General features: G+C 39.8%; 1 protein-coding gene across 5 annotated transcripts in view; it reads right to left on the bottom strand.

Annotated features, from left to right (window-relative positions):
- Positions 1-2,718: 2,718 nt before the first annotated feature.
- REV3L (REV3 like, DNA directed polymerase zeta catalytic subunit) overlaps positions 2,719-26,373 on the bottom strand; it is a 187,317-nt gene continuing 163,662 nt past the window's right edge. For 4 of the 5 annotated variants that reach the window (XM_003822205.7, XM_008975749.5, XM_055114064.2 and 1 more), the window contains exons 26-32: positions 26,148-26,257; positions 18,887-19,001; positions 16,995-17,132; positions 14,716-14,906; positions 13,502-13,748; positions 11,016-11,225; positions 2,719-3,838 (exon numbers count right to left, since the gene is read on the bottom strand). In XM_003822205.7, coding sequence (XP_003822253.4) covers positions 3,698-3,838; positions 11,016-11,225; positions 13,502-13,748; positions 14,716-14,906; positions 16,995-17,132; positions 18,887-19,001; positions 26,148-26,257 — 1,152 coding nt within the window. In that variant the 3' untranslated portion in view covers positions 2,719-3,697. Of the gene's footprint in view, positions 3,839-11,015; positions 11,226-11,664; positions 11,897-13,501; positions 13,749-14,715; positions 14,907-16,994; positions 17,133-18,886; positions 19,002-26,147; positions 26,258-26,373 lie in introns of those variants that run through there. The other variant, XM_063604986.1, reaches the window with a different exon arrangement.

Below are 26,373 nucleotides of genomic sequence, written 5' to 3' on the forward strand. Positions count from 1 at the left end.
GGTGCATGTGTTTTGATTTCCTCCTTGGATTTCAAGTGTAGACATAATCTGTGACTATTTGCCTGTGCAAAGCTAGTTATTAAGCAGAACTGGGGCATTAATGTTTCTGAATTTTATCCACTATTATAAAACTCAAATGGGCTGGGCATGGCGGCTCATGCCTGTAATCCCAGCACTTTGGGAGGCCAAGACGGTGGGTCACCTGACATCAGGAGTTCAAGACCAGCCTGGCCAACATGGAGAAACCCCATCTTTACTGAAAATACAAAAATTAGCCGGGCATGGTGGCGCATGCCTGTAATCCCAGCTACTCAGGTTGCTGAGGCAGGAGAATCGCTTGAGGCAGGAGGCAGAGGTTGCAGTGAGCTGAGATCATGCCACTGCACTCCAGCCTCGGTGACAGAGCAAGACCCTGTCTCAAACAAAACAAAACCTCAAATGGTTAAAGGTAACAATTCTCATCACATCATGGGAAAAGGGCACATGGTATTATGGGATTAAAAATCAGTAGGGTGTGAATGCCAACCATCCTCCCAGAGGTACAGAGTTCCCTAATAGAGGTCTGGCATATCCAGCCTAAAAGTAGCTACTTGTGCATTGCCATCTCCCCCAACCTCCACAGCTGATGGCAGAGCCCTAACAATGTCATTTATAGCCAGATTTATTTTTACTTTATAAAATTAAATGTGACTATTTTAAGAAATACTAGTCTACAATAGAGAAGTCAATTTAAAAGCTTATTTGGGCTGGGCGCGGTGGCTCCCAGTAGCCTGTAATCCCAGTACTTTGGGAGCCTGAGGTAGCCAGATCGTTGAGTTCAGGAGTTTGAGACCAGCCTGGCCAACAGGGCGAGACCCCATCTCAACCAAAAATACAAAAATTAGCCAAGCGTGGTGGTGTATGCCTGTAGCCCCAGCTACTTGGGAGGCTGAAGTGAGAGGACTGCTTGAACTCGGGGTGGAGGCTGCAGTGAGCCAAGATCGCCCCACTGCACTCCAGCCTGGGCAACAATGCAAGACCCCTCAAGACAAAACAAGCTTATTTGATGGGCCTTAAGGAATATTCCTGTACTCCAACTGTTATGAAAATAAAAGAGAGTAGATGAAAAGATCGACTACACAGCTACAAGACTTAACTAACGTAAGATCTAGAAAAGATGTTTAGGTGATCAGGGTGGCACACTTGATGGCAGGTAGGGTGCATCATCTGAGACTGAGGGTATAACCCATGACAGTCAGTGGGGTTGAACGGAGTCCACAAGCTCTCTGGGTGGCCTGCTCCATTGGCAAGATGAGGGCCACCTCCTCTAAGAATTCTTCATATCTTTAACTGCTCTCTTCACATTTTTATGATGTTTTTTCCAAATTTATTGTCCTTCCTCAAAGACACTATGTTGTGTCCATATAGAATTGATTATTACATGATTCATCTAGGGAAAAGCTTGAGTAGAAAGTGAGAAAAATGAGAGAAAACAATGTTAAACAACTTTAACAAATATTAATGTTTCACTTAATTCATTAAACATTAAGGAAATGTTTAATGAAGTTATTTGATGTCTCTGAGCTTCTGGCTCCTTTTCAGATAAATGAAAACATCCTAAAGAATGAAACTGTTTCTTCAGCCATACTTAAATTTTTTTTTTCTGTGATCTTGAGAGACAAAACTTTATTAATAGCCAATCTAAAAAGGAGGGAAAATTATGGCACACAGGAAGATCCTTACAAGAAAATTTCTTGGTAAAATAGTTCCAAATTTCAGCACCCTCCCAGATGAGTTAGTGAAACAGCAAATGGACCTCACTAAAAGGCAGTTAAGCTACAGACTCTGAGGACAGTTACAAAGGAGGAGCTTTCCTGCAGAAAACAGAACCAGAGACAGGCTGAGTGTGAGCTAGTTTTAGGCATTCATGTTGAATAACCATTTGTTAATATGGCTGTATCCAATTATAATCAATCAGGTTAAAAATGGTTATTGTGTTGAAAATTTGTGTCAAGTTACTATGATGAGAAAGAGATGATGTATGTGGAAGTCCTGACAGCACAGAACTTGTAAGTAACAGAATTTCATCAATCTACACATATAAGGGGGAAAAAAACCCCAATGCTGAAGACGCTGAAGACTAGCCCCAGCCTCCCAAACAAAAAAAAAAAATCCCCAGAAGTGGAAATTCATTATGTCTTAACAAGACTTGAAATAAATTATGTTCAGACACAGGCTATGTATCTCTTTGGTTCCATATTTACCATGTAATTTTCAGAAAATGAATCCTCCCAACATTTGCAAGTACATATTCTGGCAATGGAAGACCTATTTCTGTTAAATAACCAGGTGAGTTATTTCTGTTAAAATAATAACTTTTTTCTATTGAAAAAAATAGGCATATAAAAATTGGCATTTAAGTTTTTAAGAAGTAATGTAGTTTTTTCTTTCTCTGTAATTTAATTATATCAAAATGAAAATGAACACTGAAGATCTACTAACAAGTACACTCTTAAAACTCTCTAAAAGGATGAGTGCTAAATTAAATTTTCCCATTTTTGCTGCCCTTTTTTTTTTTTTTTTTTTTGGTTTTAACCCTGAAGTTTTGGTAAGGAAATTGCAATATCAAACAGGATATAAAAATATGTTAAATTTACTTCATTAAAACTCAGAAAAGGCTAGGGTAAGAAAGATGTAACCAATGCAGGCTTATAAAAAAGATGAAGTCACACTGCTATATTTTATATTTTATTCAATTTTAATATGGTTTCCATTATTAACTTTTAAAACAAAATGATTTCCAGTTTAAAAAACAATGCACTGACCACATAATTCCTTTTTTATTTTACACAGTTATACAAATATTCTAAATACACATTTTGTGTTCAAGATGATGGCAAATAAGATTAACTGTACAGTACATAAGGAAAGAAAATATTTTAAGTATATTTAGAAGCAATAGAAATGTCTATACAAAACAAGCAAATGGAATAAAATTTTTTATTTTTAAAGTATTGCAACAGGCCCACAGGTTTGTAACAAAAATGTCTTTGCACAGTTCCTCACAATGCCCCATTAATAGCTAAAGCAAGACAGCATTTTTTAAAAAATAATGTTTCAAAATGCTACACGTGGTACTACTATTTGCACAGTTTGATCAAAATAACGATCTACTTTGAGTCAAGCAAAACCTAGAGGAAATATACCAAACAACTTGAAAATCATTTGTATAAAAGTCATTGCACATTATTTTACTCAGTTGTTTGAAAAGTAAAAAAGTGTATTTACAAAATATTTTGCAGTCAAAATTATAAAGTGAATGGATATCTCGAAGTAACACGTCTTGATACAGACAGTTCAAGGAAAACACACAAATGCTTTTTCTTTAAGAGGTTTTCAGTGCTCCTTCCACTGGGAAGTAAACATGATCTACTCAAATGAATTTACAAGATGGTACACATACTGGAGCAAATCCAACACCTGCATTATAAAACAATGTTTAAAAGGTGACAGAATGAGGAATTTGTACATTGTAAGAAGTGAGCTATTCAGAGATCAACAAGTACATTTTAATTCGGTTAGCATAGAAGTCTTCATAGTCTTCAGATAACAGACAGTGAACATCCTTGACTCGATGAAAGTTAAAAAGCACCATGCACAACAGTTTAGTGGTAAGCACTGAAAAAAATAGCACCTGTAATACTGTGATATTGACAATTTAAAACTGGTCTAATAACTGCCGGAGATATGGTGCCTTGGACAATTCTCTGTTTACTCGGGAGAGTTTGAAAAGTACTGGGCAGTTCAGAGAAACACATGGGATGTGTCGATCAAAGCAACCTGTACAGTTCTTGCATATCTGAAAGCATAAGAGAAATACAAAAAATAATAGGAAAGTTTTTATGCGTGTATGCAAACAACAAATTTTTATAATCCCTACTTTCTAGACTACCACAGATTACTGGCAGACATACATTACAGAAACTTTCATTAATTTTAATCTCTTGGAAGCCTAGACTACCCTATGTTGAGACATTTCTAAAGGATATTATCTTGTAAAGATAGAGTACAAATTTCCCTAAGGATTCATTTAATTCCTAAGATTAACTTTCATTTACAATGGAATCCTATTAAAATCTACATAAGCTACCCAATTACCAAAGAATGTCTCTTAAATGAACTATAAACACGTTTTCAAAGTACTTAGACTATATTCTCATATGCCAATCATAAAAAAGTTACTCTTTTTCGTATTCCAGAAGAGAAAAGCAACCTGCTGAAGCCACAGCAGAAAAACATAAATTGTGAAGATTTCATGGACATTTGTTAGTTCCCCAAATTAATACTTTCATAATTTCTTATGCCTGTCTTTACTGCAATCTCTGAACATAAATTGTGAAGATTTCATGAACATTTATCACTTCCCCAATCAATACTCTTATAATTTCCTATGCCTGTCTTTAATCTTTTAATTCCGTCACCTCCGTAAGCTGAGGATGTATATCGCCTCAGGACCCTGTGGTGATTGCGTTATCTGCACAAATTGTTTGTAAAGCATGTGTGTTTGAACAATATGAAATCTGAGCACCTTGAAAAGAACAGGATAACAGCGATTTGCAGGGAAAAAGGGAGATAACCATAAAATCTGACTGCTTGCAGGGACTGGCAGAACAGTCATATTTCTCTTCTTTCAGAAAGCGAATAGGAGAAATATCGCTGAATTCTTTTCTCAGCAAGGAATAACCCCGGGAAAACGAATGCATTCTCAGGGGTAGGTCTCTAAAATGGCCGCTCTGGGAGTGTCTGTCTTATGCAGTTGTAGACACGGGATGAAATATGCCCTGGCCTCCTGCAGCGCCCCCAGGCTTGCTAGGATTAGGAAATTCCAGCCTGGCGAATTCTAGTCAGACTGGTTGTCTGATCACGAACCCTGTTTCCTGTTAAGATGTTTATCAATGACAATGTGTGCCCAGCACAACATGGACCTTCATCAGTAATTCTAGTTTCACCCTGGCCTTGTGATCTCACTCTGCCTCTTTGCTGTTGTGATATTTTACTGCCTTTGAAGCATGTGACCCACTCCCTATTTGTACACCCCTCCCCTTTTGAAACCCCTAATAAAAACTTGCTGGTTTTGTGGCTCAAGGGGCATCAAGGAACCTGCCAACATGTGATGTCACCCCCAGAGACCCAGCTGTAAAATTTCAAAAAAAAAAAGAAAAATCAAATAATGTGAATTTGAAAGTAGTGGTGCAGACCAGTGCTTCTTAACCCTGGCTAACAATGAGCTTAAAAATAAACAAGTGCCCCATCCCAGACCCATAATGAGTCAGAATCTCCAGGCATGAAAGCTTAAGAATCTGTACTTCTTAAGGCTTCCCAGATGATTTGGATGTATAATAAGATCTGATCTTAAGGAAAATAATAAATCATAAGGCAATTTTTAAAAAGAGAAGCACTATAATGTTTTACACAATGATCAGATTTTTAAAAATACTTTAAAGTCTCAAGTTGCATATATAGTTAAAAAAAAAGATTATAAAACATGAAGAACATAAAAAAATTAAAAAGGATGCCAATGAAGACTCCAAAGGTTAAGAAAATGCAGGCCGACTTTCACCTGAATAGTGTAGACAAGTGATTTTAAAAAAGCCATACCAAATGGCAACAACTACTCTGGATTGTCTTTTAAGAGAAATCAAATACGCTCTAGTGAATTCTTTGATCTATATTTATCAAAGGGTTTCAGTTTCAGAGATGGCTCACAGGCCAGTGAATTTTTGTTCTTTGCCCCAGTTATCTTCCAGTTAACCGAAGGGCACACTTTTTCTAAGTAGACTGGTTACTGTATCCAATATTATGATATTGTCACAAGCAGACTGCTTAGAAACATGTGCTTCAGTATGCTCCATGAAGACTGAGTATGCTGTTCTATGATGAAGCCTTCGCTAATTAGATCTCTGCCAAGAGACTCAAATCTATTCCCAAATATAGAATTTCTGTATTCCAGCTCTATGAATTGCAGTTACATTCAGGTGCCAGGACAAACTGATAAATATTTAAGCTCTTTCTGTGCTTGTCTGATAAATAAGCCAGGATGGAATTACTTGACTCACTAAATTTAACTCAGTGTTTAGTTTCAAGATCCTTTACTGGTGGTTTAAACCCTGAGCATTATAGCTTGATTCAGGCTTACATTTAAAATTTTAGTGCCCCAACCCGGACATCTACTGCACATAGGGAGGCAGGAACTTAAAAAATATCTGCTTTAATCTTTATTCTTTTTACTATCCTTTGGCTTTCTTGTTCAAAAAAAGTTTAGTCAAGGCTGGGCACAGTGGCTCATGCCTGTAATCCTAGTACTCTGGGAGGCAGAGGCAGGTGGATCACCTGAGGTCAGGAGTTTGAGACCACCTGGCCAACATGGTGAAACTGTCTCCACTAAAAATACGAAAATTAGCTGGGCGTGGTGGTGCATGCCTGTAATCCCAGCTACTCGGGAGGCTGAGGCAGGAGAATCGCTTAGAACCTGGAAGGCAGAGGTTGCAGTGAGCCAAGATTGCACCAACTACACTCCAGCCTGGGCAGCAGAGTGAGACTCCGTCTCAAAAAAATTTTTTCAGTCAGATGCTTGCTTCATTTGCTTTCATTCTTTCATGTTTATGATTAACAGTGTTAAGGTGATGAATTTTTCTCTGAGGTCTGCCATCTAGAATCTGATTTGCAGTGTTTTCATTTTGTTTAACAGAATTTACAAGTGGAAGGATCACTTTGTTTTTTTAGTTTGTAATTAATTACCATTTTATAGCATTGTATTACATTCATTTGTAATATTTCTACTTTTTGAAATGTACTGAGGCTTTCTTTTCTTTCCTTTTTTTTTTTTTGAGATGAGAGAGTCTCATTCTGTTGCCCAGGCTGGAGTGCAGTGGCATGATCTCAGTTCACTGCAACCTCTGCCTCCTAGGTTCAAGCGATTCTCCTGCCTCAGCCTCCTTAGTAGCTGGGATTGCGGGTGCCCGCCACCATGCATGGCTAATTTTAAATTTTAATTTTTATTATTTTATTTTTAATTTATTATTTTTGAAATGGAGTCTCACTCTGTTGCCCAGGCTGGAGTGCAGTGGCACAATCTCAGCTCACTGTAACCTCTGCCTCCCTGGCTCAAGCGATTGTCCTACCTCAGCCTCCCAAGTAGCTGGGATTATAGGTGCCTGCCACCATACCCTGCTAATTTTTGTATTTTTAGTAGAGATGGGGTTTTGCCATGTTGGCCAGGCTGGTCTCAAACTCCTGCCCTCAAGTGATCCTCCTGCCTTGGCCTCCCAAAGTGCTGGGATTATAGGCGTGAGCCACGATCCCCAGCCGAGGCTTTTTTTTTTTTTTTCTTTAAGATGGAGTCTTGCTCTGTCACCCAGGCTGGAGTTCAGTGGTGTGATCTCGGCTCACTGCAGCCTCTGCCTCCTGGGTTCAAGTGATTTTCCTGCCTCAGCCTCCTGAGTAGTTGGGAGTACAAGGCTCATGCCACCATGCCTGGCTAATTTTTGTATTTTTTAGTAGAGTTGGGGTTTCTCCATGTTGGCCAAACGTTTCAAACTCCTGACCCCAGGTGATCTACCTGCCTTGGCCTCCCAAAGTGTTGGGATTACAGGCATGAGTCACCACACCTGGCCAGATATTTTTAAAACATTCTAGAAACACTTAAGAAGTATATTTTTTGGTACTGGGTTACAGAGTTTGATATATAATCACAAGGTCTGACTTATAATGTTTACAATTTCCATAATTTCACTTATTTCTGATCACTTGATTGGTCTTGGATTGAGAATGATGTAAAATCTCCTGTTTGGATGTGTTTCTAATTCTCATTACATCTCTAGTAATTTCTGCTTCATTAAAAATTTCTACAAATTAGTGCATGGGAGACATTTAAAACATTCTAGAAACACTTAAGAAGTACATTTTTTGGTACTGGGTTATAGAGTTTGATATATAATCACAAGGTCTGACTTATAATGTTTACAATTTCCATAATTTCACTTATTTCTGATCACTTGATTGGTCTTGGATTGAGAATGATGTAAAATCTCCTGTTTGGATGTGTTTCTAATTCTCATTACATCTCTAGTAATTTCTGCTTCATTAAAAATTTCTACAAATTAGTGTATGGGAGACATTCATTTGAACGTTCTTGAAAAACACCTCAAATTAAAATAGCTCTTGAAAGATGACAAACCATCATTATTTATAAATAGCATCGCTTTTTTTTTCTTTTTTTTTTTTTCGATCCAAGGGTATACATGTAGGTTTGTTACATGGGTATACTGTATGATGTTGAGGTTTGAGCTTCTAATGATCCTGTTGCCCATGCAGTAAATGTAGTATCTGACAGGTGGTTTTTCAACTTTTCCTCTCCTCACCCCCCTTTTGGAATCCCTAGTGTTCATCATTCCCATCTTTATGTCCATGAGTACCCAATGTTCATTATATGTGAGAACTTATATGTGAGAACATGCAGTATTTGGTTTTCTGTTTCTGCGTTAATTTGCTTAGGATAATGGCCCCAGCTGCATCCATGTTGTTACAAAGGACATGATTTTGTTCTTTGTTTTTTTTTTTTTTTTGAGATAGAGTTTCGCTCTTGTTCCCCAGGCTGGAGTGCAATGCTGCAATCTCAGCTCACTGCAACCTCTGCCTCCCAGGTTCAAGCGATTCTCCTGCCTCAGCCTCCTGAGTAGCTGGGATTACAGGCATGTGCCACCACGCCTGGCTAATTTTGTATTTTTAGTAGAGATGGAGTTTCTCCATATTGGTCAGGCTGGTCTCGAACTCCCGACCTCAGGTGATCCGCCCGCCTCGGCCTCCGAAAGTGCTGGGATTTGTAGGCATGAGCCACCACGCCCGGCCGATTTTATTCTTTTTTTATGGCTGTGGCATCACTTTCTTTTAAACTGTATTTTTATAAGAAATAAGATGGCCGGGCATCATGGTTCATGCCTGTAATCCCAGCCCTTAGGCAGCTGAAGTGGGAGGATTGCTTGAGTCCAACAGTTTGAGACCAGCCTGGGCAACATAGTGAGACCCGATGTCTAAAAAAAAATAATTAGTAAAACATGGTGGGATATGCCTGTAGTCCCAGCTACATGGGAGGCTGAGCTGAGAGGATCACTTGAGCCCAGGAGATTGAGGCTGCAGTGAGCTGTGATCATGCCACTGCATTTCAGTCTGGGTGACAAAGTGAGACCCTGCCTCAAAAATAAAATAAAATAAAATAAAAATAAATAAATAAAAAGAAAAAAAGAATGAACACCTAATGTTGAAGGAGGATGGGCTCTGGGTAAATTGATGGCACCAAGTAGTGATGTGTTTGTCATTGAGTGCAGAAAAAACATAAGAAAGTCTAGGAAAGGACCATTTAACAGCCTGACCTTAGCAGAGCCCTGGAGGTCCTGCTCTCATTTAGGTGTCATACTAGGATCCAGCAAGGGAATTTTCTATGAGAGTTGGCTGCTGCCATCAGGACAGAAGTCTATTAAATAAACAGAAGCTGGGAGCACCCAGTGACTTCAGTGGTTGTACTGACTAGAACCACAAAACTGGTACAAAATGGCTGAAAGTTGGTTGGTAATAACTCCAGTGATATATTCCTTCTTTAATCATGCATTAACCAGGAACTTGTTCATTCATTCAATAAATATTTACAGACCAGCCCCATGGGCTTGGCTATATGCTAGGCATAACTGACTTGACAGTCAAAGAACTGGGCCTCTGTCCTCACTGGCTCATTTGCTATTTAGTGAGGAAGACAGACAAACCCCAAATCACAGTAAAGCAGAGGAGATTATGGCAGGAGCCTACTGCAAGGAAGGCTTCACCCAGTCCAGAGGTTTCAGCTGATTCCTCAGAAGATGGGGGGTGGGGTGGGATAGGTAGAGGAAAGTGTTCCTGGCAGAAGAAGCAGGGTGTTTAAAGGCCAGGAGGAGGCGGCGAGGGGCATTCACAGACCTAAGAGAAGTTCAATATGGTATGGGTCGAGGTAGAGTGTGACAGAGAAGAGCAAGAAATCGTGACAGAGGGATAGCAGGTAGGGACAGAACGGAGATGACTTATCAACCATAATAAGGAGTAATGATTTTATTGGGGGGTGCGAGGTGGCAAATTTTTCTTTAGATTTCATTCTTCAACTTACTTTGAGATGTTTGTTGTTTATTTCTGCTAGAATTCTCATACTTGAAAAATCATCCTTGCATTTTATGTCTATATCCCAGCTCGGCCACTTAGCAGTGTAACATGCAAATCACTTAAACTCTCTGTTATCAGTTTACTCACCTGTAAAGGTGCCTAGAACAGTCTCTGGCACACAGTATGACTCAATCATGCCATTAATCATCTATCTGGACTCACAGAATTATAAACCTTCCAAGTTTACTAGCAAGCAGTTCTCTAAGACAACTAGGTATTTTTCTTTAAAGAATGGTAAGCACTAGTAGAGCAACTGAGACTTTTCCTTTCTTCTTTTTAATACTGTAGATTGAGTATCCCTTATTTGAAACGCTTAAGACCAGAAGTGTTTCAGATTTCAAATTTTTTCAGATTTTGGAATAAGTGCATTATACTTACTGGTTGAGTATCATTAATCTGAAAATCTGAACTCTGAAATGCTCTCATGAGCATTCCCTTTGAGAGTCACGTTGGTGCTCAAAAACTTTCAGTTTTGGAGCATTTTGAATTTTGATTTTTCTCAATTAGGGATGCTCAACCTGTATTATAAAAGAAATTGGATGGATGGCCATTCTTGTTGTAGCTATTAAGAAACACAACACACTATTCCATAAAAAAAAACAAAAAATAAATTATAAAACAAACCATTATTAATAGTTTATGATATTTTTGAGATTTTTAGGAAGTTTATCATTTAGACTCTTCATTTCACTTTTCACACCAGTTTTGTATCTCACACTATAATTCAAGAGTGACTATATCTTCCTGTAAGATCAGACTGCTTGTGATTCCGGGCCCATGGAACAAAACTGTACCTTTACAAGTTGCTCCTGTTTACGTTCCAACTCCCGGATTTCTTGGTTGAGGATGACTGCAACATGCTGAGGTTGGCTCCGACATTTACTACAGATGCCATGCTGAGTTAGGTCATCACACACAGGACAGTGTAAGGTAGTAAAATATTGTGAAATAGTGCCTTTCCGCCCTTCAGGTTCACTTCGCGAGGAGCTGGTAGCTTTATGGATCTATAAAAACATCCATTCAGAAGTAAGTCTGAGTCAGCTTCACAGCAAAGCTGCTATTTTCATGCTAATTACAGGTTTACTCAGGCATTCATTCATTCTTTCATTCATTCACTCATTCAACAAATGTTGAGTAGCTACTATGTGCCAGGCACTGTTCCAGACACTGGAGCTACAGAAATGAATGAAGTCCTTGCCTTCATGGAACTTACATCTTAATATTATCAGATACTTTATTATTATAATTTAAGTTCTAGGGTATGTGCAGGTTTGTTACATATGTATACATGTGCCATGTTGGTTTGCTGCACCCATCAACTCATCATTTACATTAGGTATTTCTCCTAATGCTATCCCTCCCCCAGCTCCCCACCCCCTGACAGGCCCTGGTGTGTGATGTTCCCCGCCCTGTGTCCAAGTGTTCTTGTTGTTCAATTCCCACCTATGAGTGAGAACAGGCGGTGTTTGGTTTTCTGTCCTTGTGATAGTTTGCTGAGAATGATGGTTTCCAGCTTCATCCATGTCCCTGCAAAGGACATGAACTCATCCTTTTTTATGGCTGCATAGTATTCCATGGTGTATATGTGCCACATTTTCTTAATCCAGTCTATCATTGATGGACATTTGGGTTGGTTCCAAGTCTTTGCTATTGTGAATAGTGCCGCAATAAATCCCTTTGTAAAAAAGTTATTAGGTTAGCCTCTTACAAATGTCATTGGGTTAACATTATTGCCGATGATGATGAACATTAGTAATAAAGAATCTGAGTTTCCTGCCTTAGAGCCAGGATATGTGCTCAGAACACTTAGTAACATATAGGTGGGCAAGATCATCTAACACAAAGCCTATTTTATAATAAAGTGTTGAATATCTCATGGAATTTATTGAATACTGTACCAAAAATGAAAAACAGAATGGTTGTATGGGTACTTGAACTACGGTTTCTACCGAAGGCATATCATTTTTGCACCATCGTTAAGTAGAAAAATCTTAAGTTGAACCATCATAAGTTGGGGAACAACTATAATGCTATTTTACCATTGCAGTAATTCTTTACTCTGGTTTCTTCAGGGCTGTGTCTAGTGTGTCTAGATACTAAATCCTACACCTTTCTTAGACATTCATTTCGAAGGAATTTTTGCTGTACATTTATTTTCTATTAACTGGCTTATTCTACGTTATTTGTGGCTACCATTGAAATTGTTGTGGGATTTATTTTAATATTTCTATAATTTGGCCAACTTGATAGAAGCTAGGAATGTGTTTGTAGAATACTTAAAATGTTTATCTTTCAGGAAACCAGGAGAGCATGGCATCTTTGCCAGTTTAGGACAGAGGATCTGCTTTGCTCTCACAGTGAAACAGGAAAGGTTCCCTTGTTCCCCTCGCAGGGTGTGCGAGAGGGAGAATGGCTCACTTCTTCAGTGCCCCGCTGCTCAAACCTCTAGGGGAGCACACAGACGGGCAGGTTGTGGAGCTCTGGCCCCATGGCAGTGTCTAGGGGTGAATGTTTACAGCTGAAGCCCCAGTGGGTGTGTGTTACAGGGTATTCTTTTAGTTTGCCGTCTATAGGCGGCTTGTGTTAACCAGCTCAATTAGACCCTCTAGCTTGTCTCAAGGATGGAGGGCTTTCTGTATTCCGGGTTCTTGCCTTAGTGTACCAGAAGAATCCGATCACCCGTGGGCTAGGAGAATGAGTGCAACGTTTTATTGAGTGGAAGTAGCTCTCATCTGATGGTGGAATCAGCAGGGAGATGGTTTTCCCCTGGAGTTGGGCTGCTAGGTGGCCCCGTCTCTTCTCTGACTGCCCTGGCCAAACTCCACCTTGTCCTGCCGGTCAATGGCCTGCCAGCATGCCAGTGCCTCTCGGTGTGCTGTTCTGCTGGCGTGCTCCTCTTGACGACCAGCTGCTTGGGTCTTCCACCGAAGTGTTCCTCACAATGTCCAGCCGCTCGTGTGTCTGCCCACTAGGGTCTCGGGTTTTTATAGGCCCAGGATTGGGGCGTGGCAGGCCAAGGTGGTCTTGGAAAATGGCAACATTTGGGCATGAAAGGAGGAGTGCCTATCCTCACCTAGATCTGTGGGGGTGGAGCCCTAGCCAGGGACCCACCTTTCTCTACCCAGCACTTCCCCTCCCGCTTTCCGTATCATTTTACGGGACCACACTCTTCCCTTCCCAGCACTCCCATATCAATAGCACATAAAACCTTTAGTTCTACTGAAAATTTGGAGTGAAATCTCTCCATAGTTAGAGCACATGTACTATTTGGTAAGCTTACCCTTGGTAATTCATGATACCAGCTGAAGACATCAATACCAATAAGTGAGAAGATTCTTGCCAAGGGTGGAAGGATTTGCTTGGTAATATAGTAAGTAGCATTCAGTCTCAGAGTTGGGTCCTGCAGGACTTCCACTGGGCGCCTTACAAGCTGGATAAGTGGTACTCCGGGGGTCCCATAAATGATGACATATGGCACTCGCTCCCCAACCTGAGGCTCAGAGCGCCGGTCATAAGTCAGCATTTTCCTATTCGAATTCAAAGAAAAAAACCACACCCAAATACTGTTATGGAAGCCATCTTTCTCACAAATTAAGTCAGAATTAAACAATAATAAAACAATGAAAAAACTACAAAAGACAATTTCAAAACAGAATTACTATTTCTTTGAGAATAATATATATACATTTTGCTTAGTTGACACCAAGTGTAGATATCCTACAAGAGTTTAAAAATTACTCTGTAAGTCACTGTTACCTGGAAAATAATGAGTTGGCAGATATCAACTAGCTTAAGATGTACTTTAGGTGGGAGTGGTGGCTCATGCCTGTAATTCCAGCACTTTGGGAGGCCAAGGATCGCCTGAGCCCAGGAGTTTGAGACCAGCTTGGGCAACATAGTGAGACCCCCATCTCCACAAAAAAATTAGCCACCATAATGGTGCACACCTGTTATCCCAGCTACTTGGGAGGCTGATGTGGGAGGATCGCTTGAGCCTGGGAGGTCAAGGCTGCAGTGAGCTGTGACTGCACCACTGCTTTCCAGCCTGGGCGACAGAGTGAGACCCTGCCTCCAGGGGCAGGAAAAAGATGTATTTTATCCCCTAAGAATGAGAACTAACTATCATTAAATCTATCATGAAAGATAAGAGAAAATTTACCTGGTTAAACTATCTGATTCCAGAATGATACCATCTAAATGCTTTGGTAGAACAATATTAAGGACTACCTAGTGATTTTGATGTGGGAAAAACAGATGAATCAAGCACTGTGTCACAATTTCTTTGCATAAGTTTCTGAAGAAGCCCAAAAGAGGATTTCCTCTTCACATCTTACAAAGTATGAGGGAATATTCACTAACTTTCAGTGAGGCTTCATGTGCGCAGGTAAAGAAACAATTTTGTGTCTGTGTCTATGGACTGTCTTTTCATTTGGGTCTTCTAGACCTGTGCAGAATCTCAGGACTATCCTGGCAAGGTACTGAGGGTATCATTACCTTGTAAGTTCAAGGGCTGGCACACAAGCTCCTGGTTTATAAGAAAAACTTCCTCTGTATTCCTTGGCAAAGATAAAGTCTTGTATGCTGGCCTTTCCTTCCAGAAGCTTCATACATTGTCGCTGAACATACTGTTTAATTAGACTTATATCTCTCGTTTCAAATAGCAGCTTTAGAGAACGCTCAAGTATCTTAAAACAAAAAAGATATGCAAGTAAAGATAAAATATCTCCTAGTATGTTTCACCATTGTTATTACACTTTCAATTATGTAACTACTGGGTAACCTGCTAACCTACCTAAATAATCTGTTGCTTACAATGATGGGATAATAAAATTATTAAAAATTGAAAGTTATTTGAGACTTTAGAGAGCTTGCTATTTCTAAAAATAGAATATCATGTAGTTTAAGGAAAATCATGTGGAATGACATGCAAATTAACATTTGTTATGGGATAAGCAACATAAAACACGTTGTTTTTTTTTTTTCAATAGTCAAAGCCTCTAGGTACAAGAAACCAGACACGATTTCATGTATTGTTTTTTTATTTACCAGTATAGAAAGGGTCCTGATTCAGTCACAGGAAACACAGAGAAGTTTAAAGATCACCAGGCAGTCAAATCAAAATCAGCCTTTTTGACTTTTTATAATGTTGATAAATAACTATAACAGAATTTTCTGTGTTGGAAATTTCTACTAGGAAATAACCAGCATGCAGTGGATTTATGTAAGATTAATTTTTTTTTTTTTTTTGAGACGGAGTCTTGCTCTGTCGCTCAGGCTGGAGTGCAATGGCGTGATCTCGGCTCACTGCAACCTCTGCCTCCCGGGTTCAAGCGACTCTCCTGCCTCAGCCTCCCGAGTAGCTGGGACTACAGGCGTGTGCCACCACGCCCGGCTAATTTTTTGTTTTAGTAGAGACGGGGTTTCACCGTGTTAGCCAGGATGGTCTCAATCTCCTGACCTCATGATCCGCCCGCCTCGGCCTCCCAAAGTGCTGGGATTATAGGCGTGAGCCACCGTGCCCGGCCAAGTAGATTAAGTTAGTTCTAGGTGAAAGCTCTGTGTCTTATTCTAAATACTGGAACCAATGGATATTTATACAATAAGCTTATTAATTTAGCTTGAGTACAATTCTGCCTACAGAGAAAGAAGGTACTGGATTATATCTCTTCCAGAAATAGTGCTGAAAAAAATCCCAAATTCACATAATATTATATATATGACATAATATATTGATAATATTCAATCCACTATGCTTTTAATGCTCTCATCAAACAGTATATAGAATGCTATTCCCATTTATACCACTTATTTTTGTTTTGCTATAGAAGGAGTCTAGGCCCGAATAAAGAAAAAGCCAAAAAATATCAGGGTTATTATGGTTGAGAAATTTGAGTAATTTATAGCTAATTGTTTGGAAATCTTCCTAATTTGTATTTGATAATCCAAATAAATGAAAGTTCAGTTAATCTGGAATGGATTATGTTTCTCTCTTTTTATTTTGATGGAGTCTCACTCTCTTGCCCAGGCTGAGTGCAGTGTTGTGATCTTGGCTGTCTGCAGCCTCCTCCTCCCGGGTTCAAGTGATTCTCACACCTCAGCCTCCCGAGTAGCTGGGATTACAGGCATGCGCCACCACACCCAGATAATTTTTGTATTTCTAGTAGAGATGGGGTTTCACTATGTTGGCAAGGCTGGTCTCGAACTCCTGATCTCAAGTGATCTGCCTGCCTTGGCCTCCCAAAGTGCTGGGATTACAGGCGTGAGTCACCACACCAGGTCTGTCTGTCTTGTTTATCCTGCTCTGCTTTCAGGAGTTGTTACACTATGACATATATGATCTCCAGGCAACAGGCAGGAAACTCTCATGTATTGCTTTTTAGTAATTTTTGATAAAATGTAAGGTATGGGAGGAAGTCAGAAACTTAAGGACTAAAATAAAATAAATTGTTTTTATTAGAAATAAAATTCTAGCTACTCAGGAGGCTGAGGCAGAAAGATTGCTTGAGCTCAGGAGGTCAAGGCTGCAGTGAGCCAGGATTGGACTACTGCACTCCAGCCTGGGTGACAAAGTGAGACCCTGTCTCAAACAAACAAAAACAAAATAAGACACTACAAATAAAATTCTCAAAATTCATGTAGTTACTCCTATAGTTATATTAATTATATAGGCTATAGTTCCTTCACCTAGATGCATGTTTAAGGGTAGTTACATTTTCACCAGACACTTTAGCCACTTATTTCTTACAGATGAAGACAAGATAGATAAACCTTACCTTAGAAACAGCAGGGCAGGAATCTCTTCTGACTGTTTCTATTCCTTTTGCATCAAATACTGGGTCCTTCTGATCCAGTGTTTCATACATGTAACCCACATACCTCTTTTTTGTTTGTAAAACACAGGGCAAATATACCTGTGGTAAAATTAATAAAATGCCTCTTAAAAACCATTTTCCCCCAACAAGAATGTTTTATTTTTATGTCTTTGTGCTTTCTTTAATCAAGTATCAATTATTTTAAAAATTCTATATATGACTTTGGGCCCAACAAATTCATGATATAACACGTGGGAGCAAAATGAATTAAGTTGTTACCACTTGCTCACTCCTTTTCTTGCGCTACCAGTTTTGTTTATTTACTGAATAAAGTATAAACACTTTAGCTTGGCATTCAAGACAGTCTACAGTCTGGTCTCAACTTTATTTTTCCGGATCTATCTCCTGCTTCCCCGTATTTCCATACTGTGCTTTTCCAATTCCATACATGCCATTTTCTTCTGTGCAGAATGATTGCAGCCCCATGTCTGCCTACTGAAATTCTAACAATTTTTCAAGACATAGTTCATTGTTACTTCCTATATGGAGTCTCCCTATCCAGCCCAGGAGGACGCAATTCCTCCTTTCCTTTGTGCTCTCACAGTGTTTAAGCGGGCTATTCTCATCTTGCTTTCCGTTATGTTTACAACAAGAGACTGCTTATATACATTCCTAACCTTTCCTTTTAGATTACTGGCTCTTAGAGGGCAGGACTGTGTCTTACGCTTCTTCGTATTCCACACAGTTCCTAGGCTAAGTATCTTTTATACAGAAAGAAAGAAATACGTATTTGATATCTAAAGGTAAGTGAAAAAGAGTTCAAAGTCCTTGTGGTAGACTTTGTTTTGCAAAGAAACAATATATCTTCCATCCTACATGGTCTTCTTACAATGTGACTTTGACATTCTTCCTATTAATAGTGGGGTCTAAGTTCACTCCCTTTAAATCTAGAGAGGCATGGGACACTGTGTTACTTTGAGCCTGGGTCATACAAAACAAAGCAGCTTTTGTGTTTCTTTGGGATGTTCACACCTAGAATCCAACCCTCATGTTGTGAGGGAGAACAAGCAGCCCCGGTGAAAGGCCACTGGTAGGTGTTCTGGCTGATGTCCCAACTAGTAGCCAGCATCAACCACCAGACATGATGGTAAGCAAGCTTCAGATGGTTTCAACCCTTAGCTGCTGGTTGGGTTACCCCTAACCCCTAACAGTCTTCTCAGCTGAGGAACTAGACATCGTGCAGCAGAGAAAAGCCATTCCAGTTGCACCCTGTCTGCGTGAGCAGAATGAAATGCTGGCTGTTTTACACCATTAAGTTTGGGGTGATCTGTTACACAATAATAGTTACTGGAACAAAGTTTTCATTTCCTTACATATATACATTACTAAACAAATTTTGAGAAAATTATACAAGAGAGAAAATATTTAAATACTTTTTTTTTTTTTTTTTTTTTTAGAGACAGGGTCTTACTTTGTTCCCCAGGCTGGAGTGCACTGGTCAATCACAGTTCACTGTAACCTTGAATACCTGGGCTCAAGTGGTCCTCCTACTTCAGCCTCTGGAATAGCTGGGACTACAGGCGTGTGCCACTATGCCTGGTTAACTTTTTAATTTTTGTAGAGATGGGGTCTGGCTATGTTGTCCAGGCTGATCTCAAACTCCTGGTCTCAAGCAACCCTCCTGCTTTGGCCTCCCGAAGTGCCAGGATTACAGACATGAGCCAGTGACCCAAATTTAACACTTTAATAGACCCATATACTGTTAGTGATTCTGAAAATGTACTGAACAAATCAGAGGTCTCTAGAAGGTATATGAATTTTATATGTAATTACTAATATTACATTCCTCTTACCTTTTCAAACTTCAATTTCACTGGTTTAGGATTGGTAGCAGTTACAGCTTCGGCAATTTCCTGACCAATCTTAAAAGACTGCTCCTTAGTGGCTCCTTTCAGTAGCACAAACATACTAAGGGGATTAAAAATAAAGTAAGGTAATGAGGAAGTCATTATAACAAAAATTTTATCAAGAGTAACTTTCCTGGCTATGACTCTTGTCTAATGCCAAAGAAAACTCCCTTTCTCCTATTTACTCTTTAAGATGCTTTCTATGTAAGCTCTCCTGTTTTATTACTTTCCTTATGTACTTGTATCTTGTTACAAATCTTTTAAGACATCCAATATTTCTAACACACAGATCAGCTCAGATACCCCAGTAGTCAAGAAAGTCCTGGATCATCCCTGGACATTTAAGGCTTTGTATGGTACACAAGGGGTCACTAACCCCAAGGCTACAGACTGATACCAGTCAGTCTGTGATCAGTGGCAGATCAGTCAGATCAGTGGCAGCATTAGATTCTCATAGGAGCATGAACCCTATTGTGAACTGCGCACAAGTGAAGGATCTAGGTTGTGTGCACCTTATGAGAATCTAATGCTTGATGATCTGAGGTGGAATAGTTTCATCTCCAAACCACCTGGTCTGCGGAAAAATTGTCTTCCATGAAACCGATCCCTGGTGCTAAAAAGGTTGGGGACTGCTGTGGTCCAGGCACAGTGGCTCACGCCTATAATCCCAGCATTTTGGGAGGCCAAGGCGGTGGATCATCTGAGGTCAGGAGTTTGAGACCAGTCTGACCAACATGGTGAAACCCCATCCCTACTAAAATATAAAAATTAGCCAGGCCTGGTGGCATGTGCCTATAATCCCAGCAACTTGGGAGGCTGAGGCAGGAGAATCGCTTGAGCCTGGGAGGCAGAGGTTGCAGTGAACTGAGATTATACTACTGCACTGCAGCTTAGGACTCCATCTAAAAAAAAAAAAAGGTTGGGGACCACTGTGGTACACAGTTAAGTACATCACAAAATAAGAGACTATATGATTATAAGAAAATGGAAGATGTACTTGTGATATGGGAGAAGTTCCCTTAAGGCTAGAACCACTCAACTTAAAAAAGAAAGACATTGGCTGGGTGTGGTGGCTCACACCTGTAATCCCAGCACTTTGGGAGGCTGAGGCGGGTGTATCACCTGAGGTCAGGATTTTGAGACCAGCCTGGCCAACATGGCAAAATCCCGTCTCTACTAAAAAAATACAAAAATTAGCCAGGGGAGGTGGCGTGTGCCTGTAGTCCCAGTTACTTGGGAGGCTGAGGTGGGAGAATCGCTTGAACCCAGGAGGCAGAGGTTACAGTGAGCTGAGATTGCGCCATTGCACTCCAGTCTGGGTGACACAGCAAGACTCCGTCTCAAAAAAAAAAAGAAAAAAAAAAAGACAGACATATATTCTGTAATGTATGTTAACTGAAAAATAGTTAGAAAACATAAAAAGACACACGGAAGAAAATCAACATCTGTAATCATATCATATACAAAAAAGACATTACAAACACTTTGTGTATATCTGTAAATCTTTTCATATGCTATAATGGATCATGTTACTTGGTAATGAATAATATTGAATTACATGAATAAAAAACACCAATACAAAATATACTCAAAATACCAATACAAAATATACTCAAAAATAACTGATAAAATGCATTGGGCATCTTTTTTTCTATTTCAGTATATACTACAACCTGACCACCAACAGAAGTAATGGTTATTAAATATTTAAGTAAGACAGATTATAAAGTTCATCTTCACATATTTCTAGTGAAAAGACATTAAATAGTGGAAATGGATGATATCTTGAAACATGACTTTAAGATTCTTTTTTCTAGCCATATAAACCAATCTCATATTTCTGAAGTGTTTTTATACTGGATTTTTAAATCCCATTTTGGATGGTTTCTTTGGAAAAAGTCCCTGCTAATACTGGAGACAGTACTTGCCTGACAGCCTAATATGAAAAATTAAAAGAAAGGAAAAAAGTAGTTTATTCAACTCTACTAAAAGTCTTTAAAATAAATATTGTCTCAATCTGAATTAATTTTAACATTCACTAAGGTAGAATAAAAATGCCTTAGTTAATTAGACCTTCAATCTAGGCTATACTTCGAACCATCTGAAGGTTTTTTTTAGTTTCTTTATAGGCCATCTGATGCTCATTTATACCAATACTACCTTATTTTATTTTATTTAAGAGGCAGGGTCTCACTCTGTTACCGAGGCTGGAGTGCAGTGGCATAATCATGGCTCACTGCAGCCTCAACCTCCTTGTACTCCTTCACAATAATTTTTCAGCCTATTCCTGGCCCCAGGTTCAATACATAAGACTTGCTTTCTGTTATATAGGTTTTTTCCAAGAATTTTATATAAATGAGCTGGGTACAGTAGCTTTTGCCTGTAATCCCAGCAACTCTGGAGGCTGAAGTGGAGGACTGCTTGAGGCCAGGAGTTTGAGATGGGCCTGGGCAATATAGTTAGACCCTGTCTCTAAGTAAATAAATAAAAATTTTATATAAATGAAACTATATAGTATGTACTCTTTTATATCTGTCTTCTTTCACTCAGCATATTTTGAGATTCATCCATGGTGTCAGAATAACAGCAACTGGTTGGTTTCCATTGTTGAGCAGTATTCCACTGTATGGATATACCACAATTTGCTTGTCCAATCACTCACTGATAGACGTTTAGATATTTTGCAGTTTTGGACTATTACGAACAAAGCTCCAATGAAGAATCGTACACAAGTTTTTGTGTGGACATAGGTTTTCCTTTTTCTTTTTTTTTTTTTTTTTTGAGACGGAGTCTTGCTCTGTCACCCAGGCTGGGGTGCAGTGGCGCAATCTCGGCTCACTGCAAGCTCCAACTCCTGAGTTCACGCCATTCTCCTGCCTCAGCCTCCTGAGTAGCTGGGACTACAGGAGCCTACCACCACGCCCGGCTAATTTTTTGTATTTTTAGTAGAGACGGGGTTTTCACCGTGTTAGCCAGGATGGTCTCCATCTCCTGACATCATGATCTGCCCGCCTGAGCCTCCCAAAGTGCTAGGATTACAGGTGTGACCGTGCCTGGCCAGGTTTCCTTTTTTCTAAGATAAGCATAAAGGAGTGGAATCACTGGGTCATATGCTAAGTGTATGTTGAACTTCATGTGCAACTGCCAACTTTTTATGAAAGATTATTATTCTTAAAATGTTCAGATGCAATGATGAATGCAACTTTTTTTTTTGTTTGTTTTTTGAGATGGAGTTTTGCTCTTGTTGCCCAGGCTGGAGTGCAATGGCGTGATCTCAGCTCACCGCAACCTCTGCCTCCCAAGTCAAGCGATTCTCCTGCCTCAGCTTCCCGAGTAGCTGGGATTACAGGCATGCACGACCACGCCCGGCTAATTTTGTATTTTTAGTAGAGACGGGGTTTCTCCATGTTGGTCAGGCTGGTCTCGAACTCCTGACCTCAGGTGATCTGCCCAAAGTGCTGGAATTACAGGCATGAGCCACCGCGCCCGGCCGTATGCAACATTTAAAATAAGTGCACATACACATATTTCTGTACGGTTTTATAATAGGCAAAACTAAGCTACAGTAATAAAAATCAGATAAGTGGTTGTCTAGGGCATGGAGTGAGGGTGAGGGATTCACTGTAAAGGGAGAATGAGATAACTTTTTAGGGTGATAAAAAGTGTTCTATATCTTGACTGGCATGATAGCTGGTAACTTGGGCCTATATATTTTAATATTTTATTACATACTATACATGTTGTTAAAAATTATAATTCCATAAAAATGATAAAGAAATAAAGGTACATATACTTTACATCTTAAAAGTTATTATTGGCTGGGTACGGTGGCTCATGCCTGTAATCCCAGCACTTTGGGAGGCCAAGGTGGGTGGATCACGAGGTCAGGAGTTCAAGACCAGCCTGGCCAACATAGTGAAACCCCATCTCTACTAAAAATACAAAAATTAGCTGGGCATGGTGGCGCATGCCTGTAGTCCCAGCTACTCGGGAGGCTGAGGCAGGAGAATGGCGTGAACCCGGGAGGCAGAGCATGCAGTGAGCTGAGATTGCGCCACTGCACTGGACTCCAGCCTGGGCGGCAGAGCGAGATTCTGTCTCAGGAAAAAAAAAAAAAAAAAAGTTTCTGCTAGGTTGCCACGGGCTGGGAAAGGTACTGTGTATGTGTGGGGAAGTGGAGATGGTTAATGGGTACAAAAATGTAGTTAGAATAAGACCTAGTATTTGATAGCACAGCAGAGAGATTACAGTCAACGATAACTTATTGTACATTTAAAAATAACTAAAAGTTTAATTGGAATGTCATCATAATTGGAAGGTCATTTACCTTCGTCTATCAGATTTCCTTCATTTTGATGATGAGGCAACTAAGCCTCAGAGAGGCAAAACGACTTATTAATGGTTATGCCATCATCTAGGAGTATAGCTAGAAAGAGAATCCAGGTCTCCTCACTCTCAGTTGGGAACTCCTTTTTTTTTTTTTCTGAGATGGAGTTTTGCTCTTGTTGCCCAGGCTGGAGTGCAGTGGCGCGATTTTGGCTCACTGCAACCTCCAATTCCCGCGTTCAAGTGATTCTCCTGCCTCAGCCTCCTGAGTAGCTGGGATTATAGGCATGCACCACCACACCCAGCTAATTTTTTTAATTTTTAGTGATCCACCCGCCTCGGCCTCCCAAAGTGCAGGGATTACAGGTGTGAGCCACTGCACCTGGCCTTTTTTTTTTTTTGAGATGGAGTTTCGCTCTTGTTGCCCAGGCTGGAGTGCAATGGCGCAATCTTGGCTCACTGCAACCTCTGCCTCCCGGGTTCTAGCTATTCTCCTGCCTCAGCCTCCCAAGTAACTGGGATTACAGGCATGCGCCATCACGCCCAGCTAATTTTGTATTTTTAGTAGAGATGGCGTTCTCCATATGGTCAGGCTGGTCTCGAACTCCTGACCTCAGGTGATCTGCCTGCCTTGGCCTCCCAAAGTGCTGGGATTACAGGCATGAGCCACTGCGCCCAGCCAGGAACTCTTTTTCACTCCACCAGGCATTACCTATTATCCCAAGAGCAGTGTTTCTCAAACTTTTATCATTATTGTCCTTCCAAGGAAAAAAAACACAAATTTAAATTATATTTAACAAGGCAAAATAATTACTAAGAAGTAAAATATTGTTGGGTAGGTCTGGGCACTGTGGGGCCAAAAACTATGGTACTGACTTTTTTGTGTCCTCCTTCAAGAACTTACTTGTATTCTGCCAGGGTGACACTGTTGTGAATTGCTCTCATACAGACGTCACTAAACATTTGGGTTTCTTGTTTTTGAGACAGGGTCTCATTCTGTCATCCAGGCTGGAGTGCAGTGGCATGATCATGATTGACTACAGCCTTGAACTCCTGGGTTCAAGCGATCTTCCCACCTCACAGCCTCCCAAGCAGCTAGGAGTACAGGTGCACACCACCATGTCCGGCTAATTTTTAAATTTTTTGTAGAGACAGGGTTGCACTTTGTTGCCCAAGCTGGTCTTAAAACTTCTGGGCTCAAGCAATCCACCTGCCTTGGCCTCCCAAAGTGCTAGGATTTCAAGTATGAGCCAGCACGCCTGGCCAATGTTTGTTGAATGTATCAGGTAGTGAATGGTGATCAAAAGTTTTAATGACATTGCAAGTAAATTTCCTTTGACTGGAATCATATAATAACTATAAAATCTGATGTAGAGAGAAAGCATCAGCTAGGAATCAAAACATTGAATATCAATTTATGGCTCTTTACTGACTAGTTGCAAGATCTTAAATTTCTTATCCTAGGGAAATCTGTTCTTAATAAGCATCACTTGAGGCACATTCTAAGCTCTCCCCAAGTATGAAAACTGCTGGCCTAAATAATATCAAAATCCCTTCCGGCTCTGACATTCTGTGAGTCTATTATTTTTTGTAGCTTGACTTCTTACAGATCTTAAAGGGTAAATAATATAACTACAATCAGAATCATGCTGACTTCTGGGTGTTGTCAACAACATGGATAGCCCCTGAATTAAAATCAGTAAGTTAAAGGATTAACATTTTTCCCTAAATATTTTTTAAGGAGTTCTGCTAACAAGTGCAGAACTTATTTTAGTAACTCTTATTTTGCTGGAATACCCAGCAGAAGTAGTTTCATAGAACAATAAAATAACCAAAGCCAAACTAAGAAGTGGCTTTTGATGAGGAACAGGAGAGAATATGGATAATTAGGGCCTGGATAATTTGAAACTATCCCCACCGGCTGGTAATGAAACAGCTGCTCTATAAGGCAAGGTCTCATTCAGCATTAATATGATTATGCTGTCTGTATGAACATTTTAAAGAACTGGATAAGATTAAATGCTGTTCAAAGATTACTTATAAACTAATGATCAGAAGCATTATCTCCTATTGCTCTGTTGGACTGTAAAGAGATCAGAGGTCTTGATGCAAGTGCTCTTAGCATGATCACACTGTGACTCTACGTCCCCAATATGGAAAAAATTTCACTGTAAGAAATTTGAATAGTGCCTACATTCTAGAAGAATTTCAATAAGCCATGCAAAAAAGATGTTACATAAATAACTGAAACCTGAAAAATATCACAGCAAGCAAGTAAGCATGCAAGCTGGTGTTAATAACTTACATTATTAATAACGTGCCTTCAAATGCAGGCACATTATTTGCCAATCCATAAATAATAGGCTTGAGGAAGTCTGTGGACCCTCTGGAATCAAATGGAAAACTGTATTTGCCTATATGCACTTCTCTTAGAAGGTCAACATATTCTGGGGCCGAGTGGTAAGCCAACCATTCACAGTTCTGGCAATTGTCCTTCAAAAACAGTTTATTTTAAGATATACACTTAAATTCAGAGAGTTACAGCTATATTAGAGGAATTATTCACATTAAAAGTAGTTTCTTTAAATAAACTAGACTCCTGTGTACACAGTTAGTTTACAGATCACTATCTACTTGGCTTTGAGCTACCTGGAGGGAAGCCATAGGTATCTTCAGTTTGTGGCTCAGGACACAAACTGTCTCTTACGATCCTATCTGGTAAATCAGGATCTGTGTTAACTCTGATCATGTGATCGTAAGGACTGGAAAGGACTCAGACAGAACTCTGTTTTTAGAAAAGATTCCCTTAAGCCATTTTAAACACTGAAATGAAGATCTAGAGAGATGCAAAAAGACAACTACAAAACCAAAAACCCATTACCTGTCAGTATCGCCATATACAACCCTAGCCCCCCATTTCTTGGTATCATTCACCAGTTTAATAGCTCGTTCCAAGGTCTCTCTGGCTTTGTGAACAATACTATCGCCAACCTGTTGGTACAAACACATTGGAAATAATTTCTTAACATAGCTCAGTATAAGTCAACAGACTTTAACATATAATACATTTAATTACTAAATATTTCCAGAAATGAAACGAGAAAAGA

This window comes from Pan paniscus, chromosome 5 (assembly GCF_029289425.2).
Source record: "Pan paniscus chromosome 5, NHGRI_mPanPan1-v2.0_pri, whole genome shotgun sequence".
Lineage (NCBI taxonomy): Eukaryota > Metazoa > Chordata > Mammalia > Primates > Hominidae > Pan > Pan paniscus.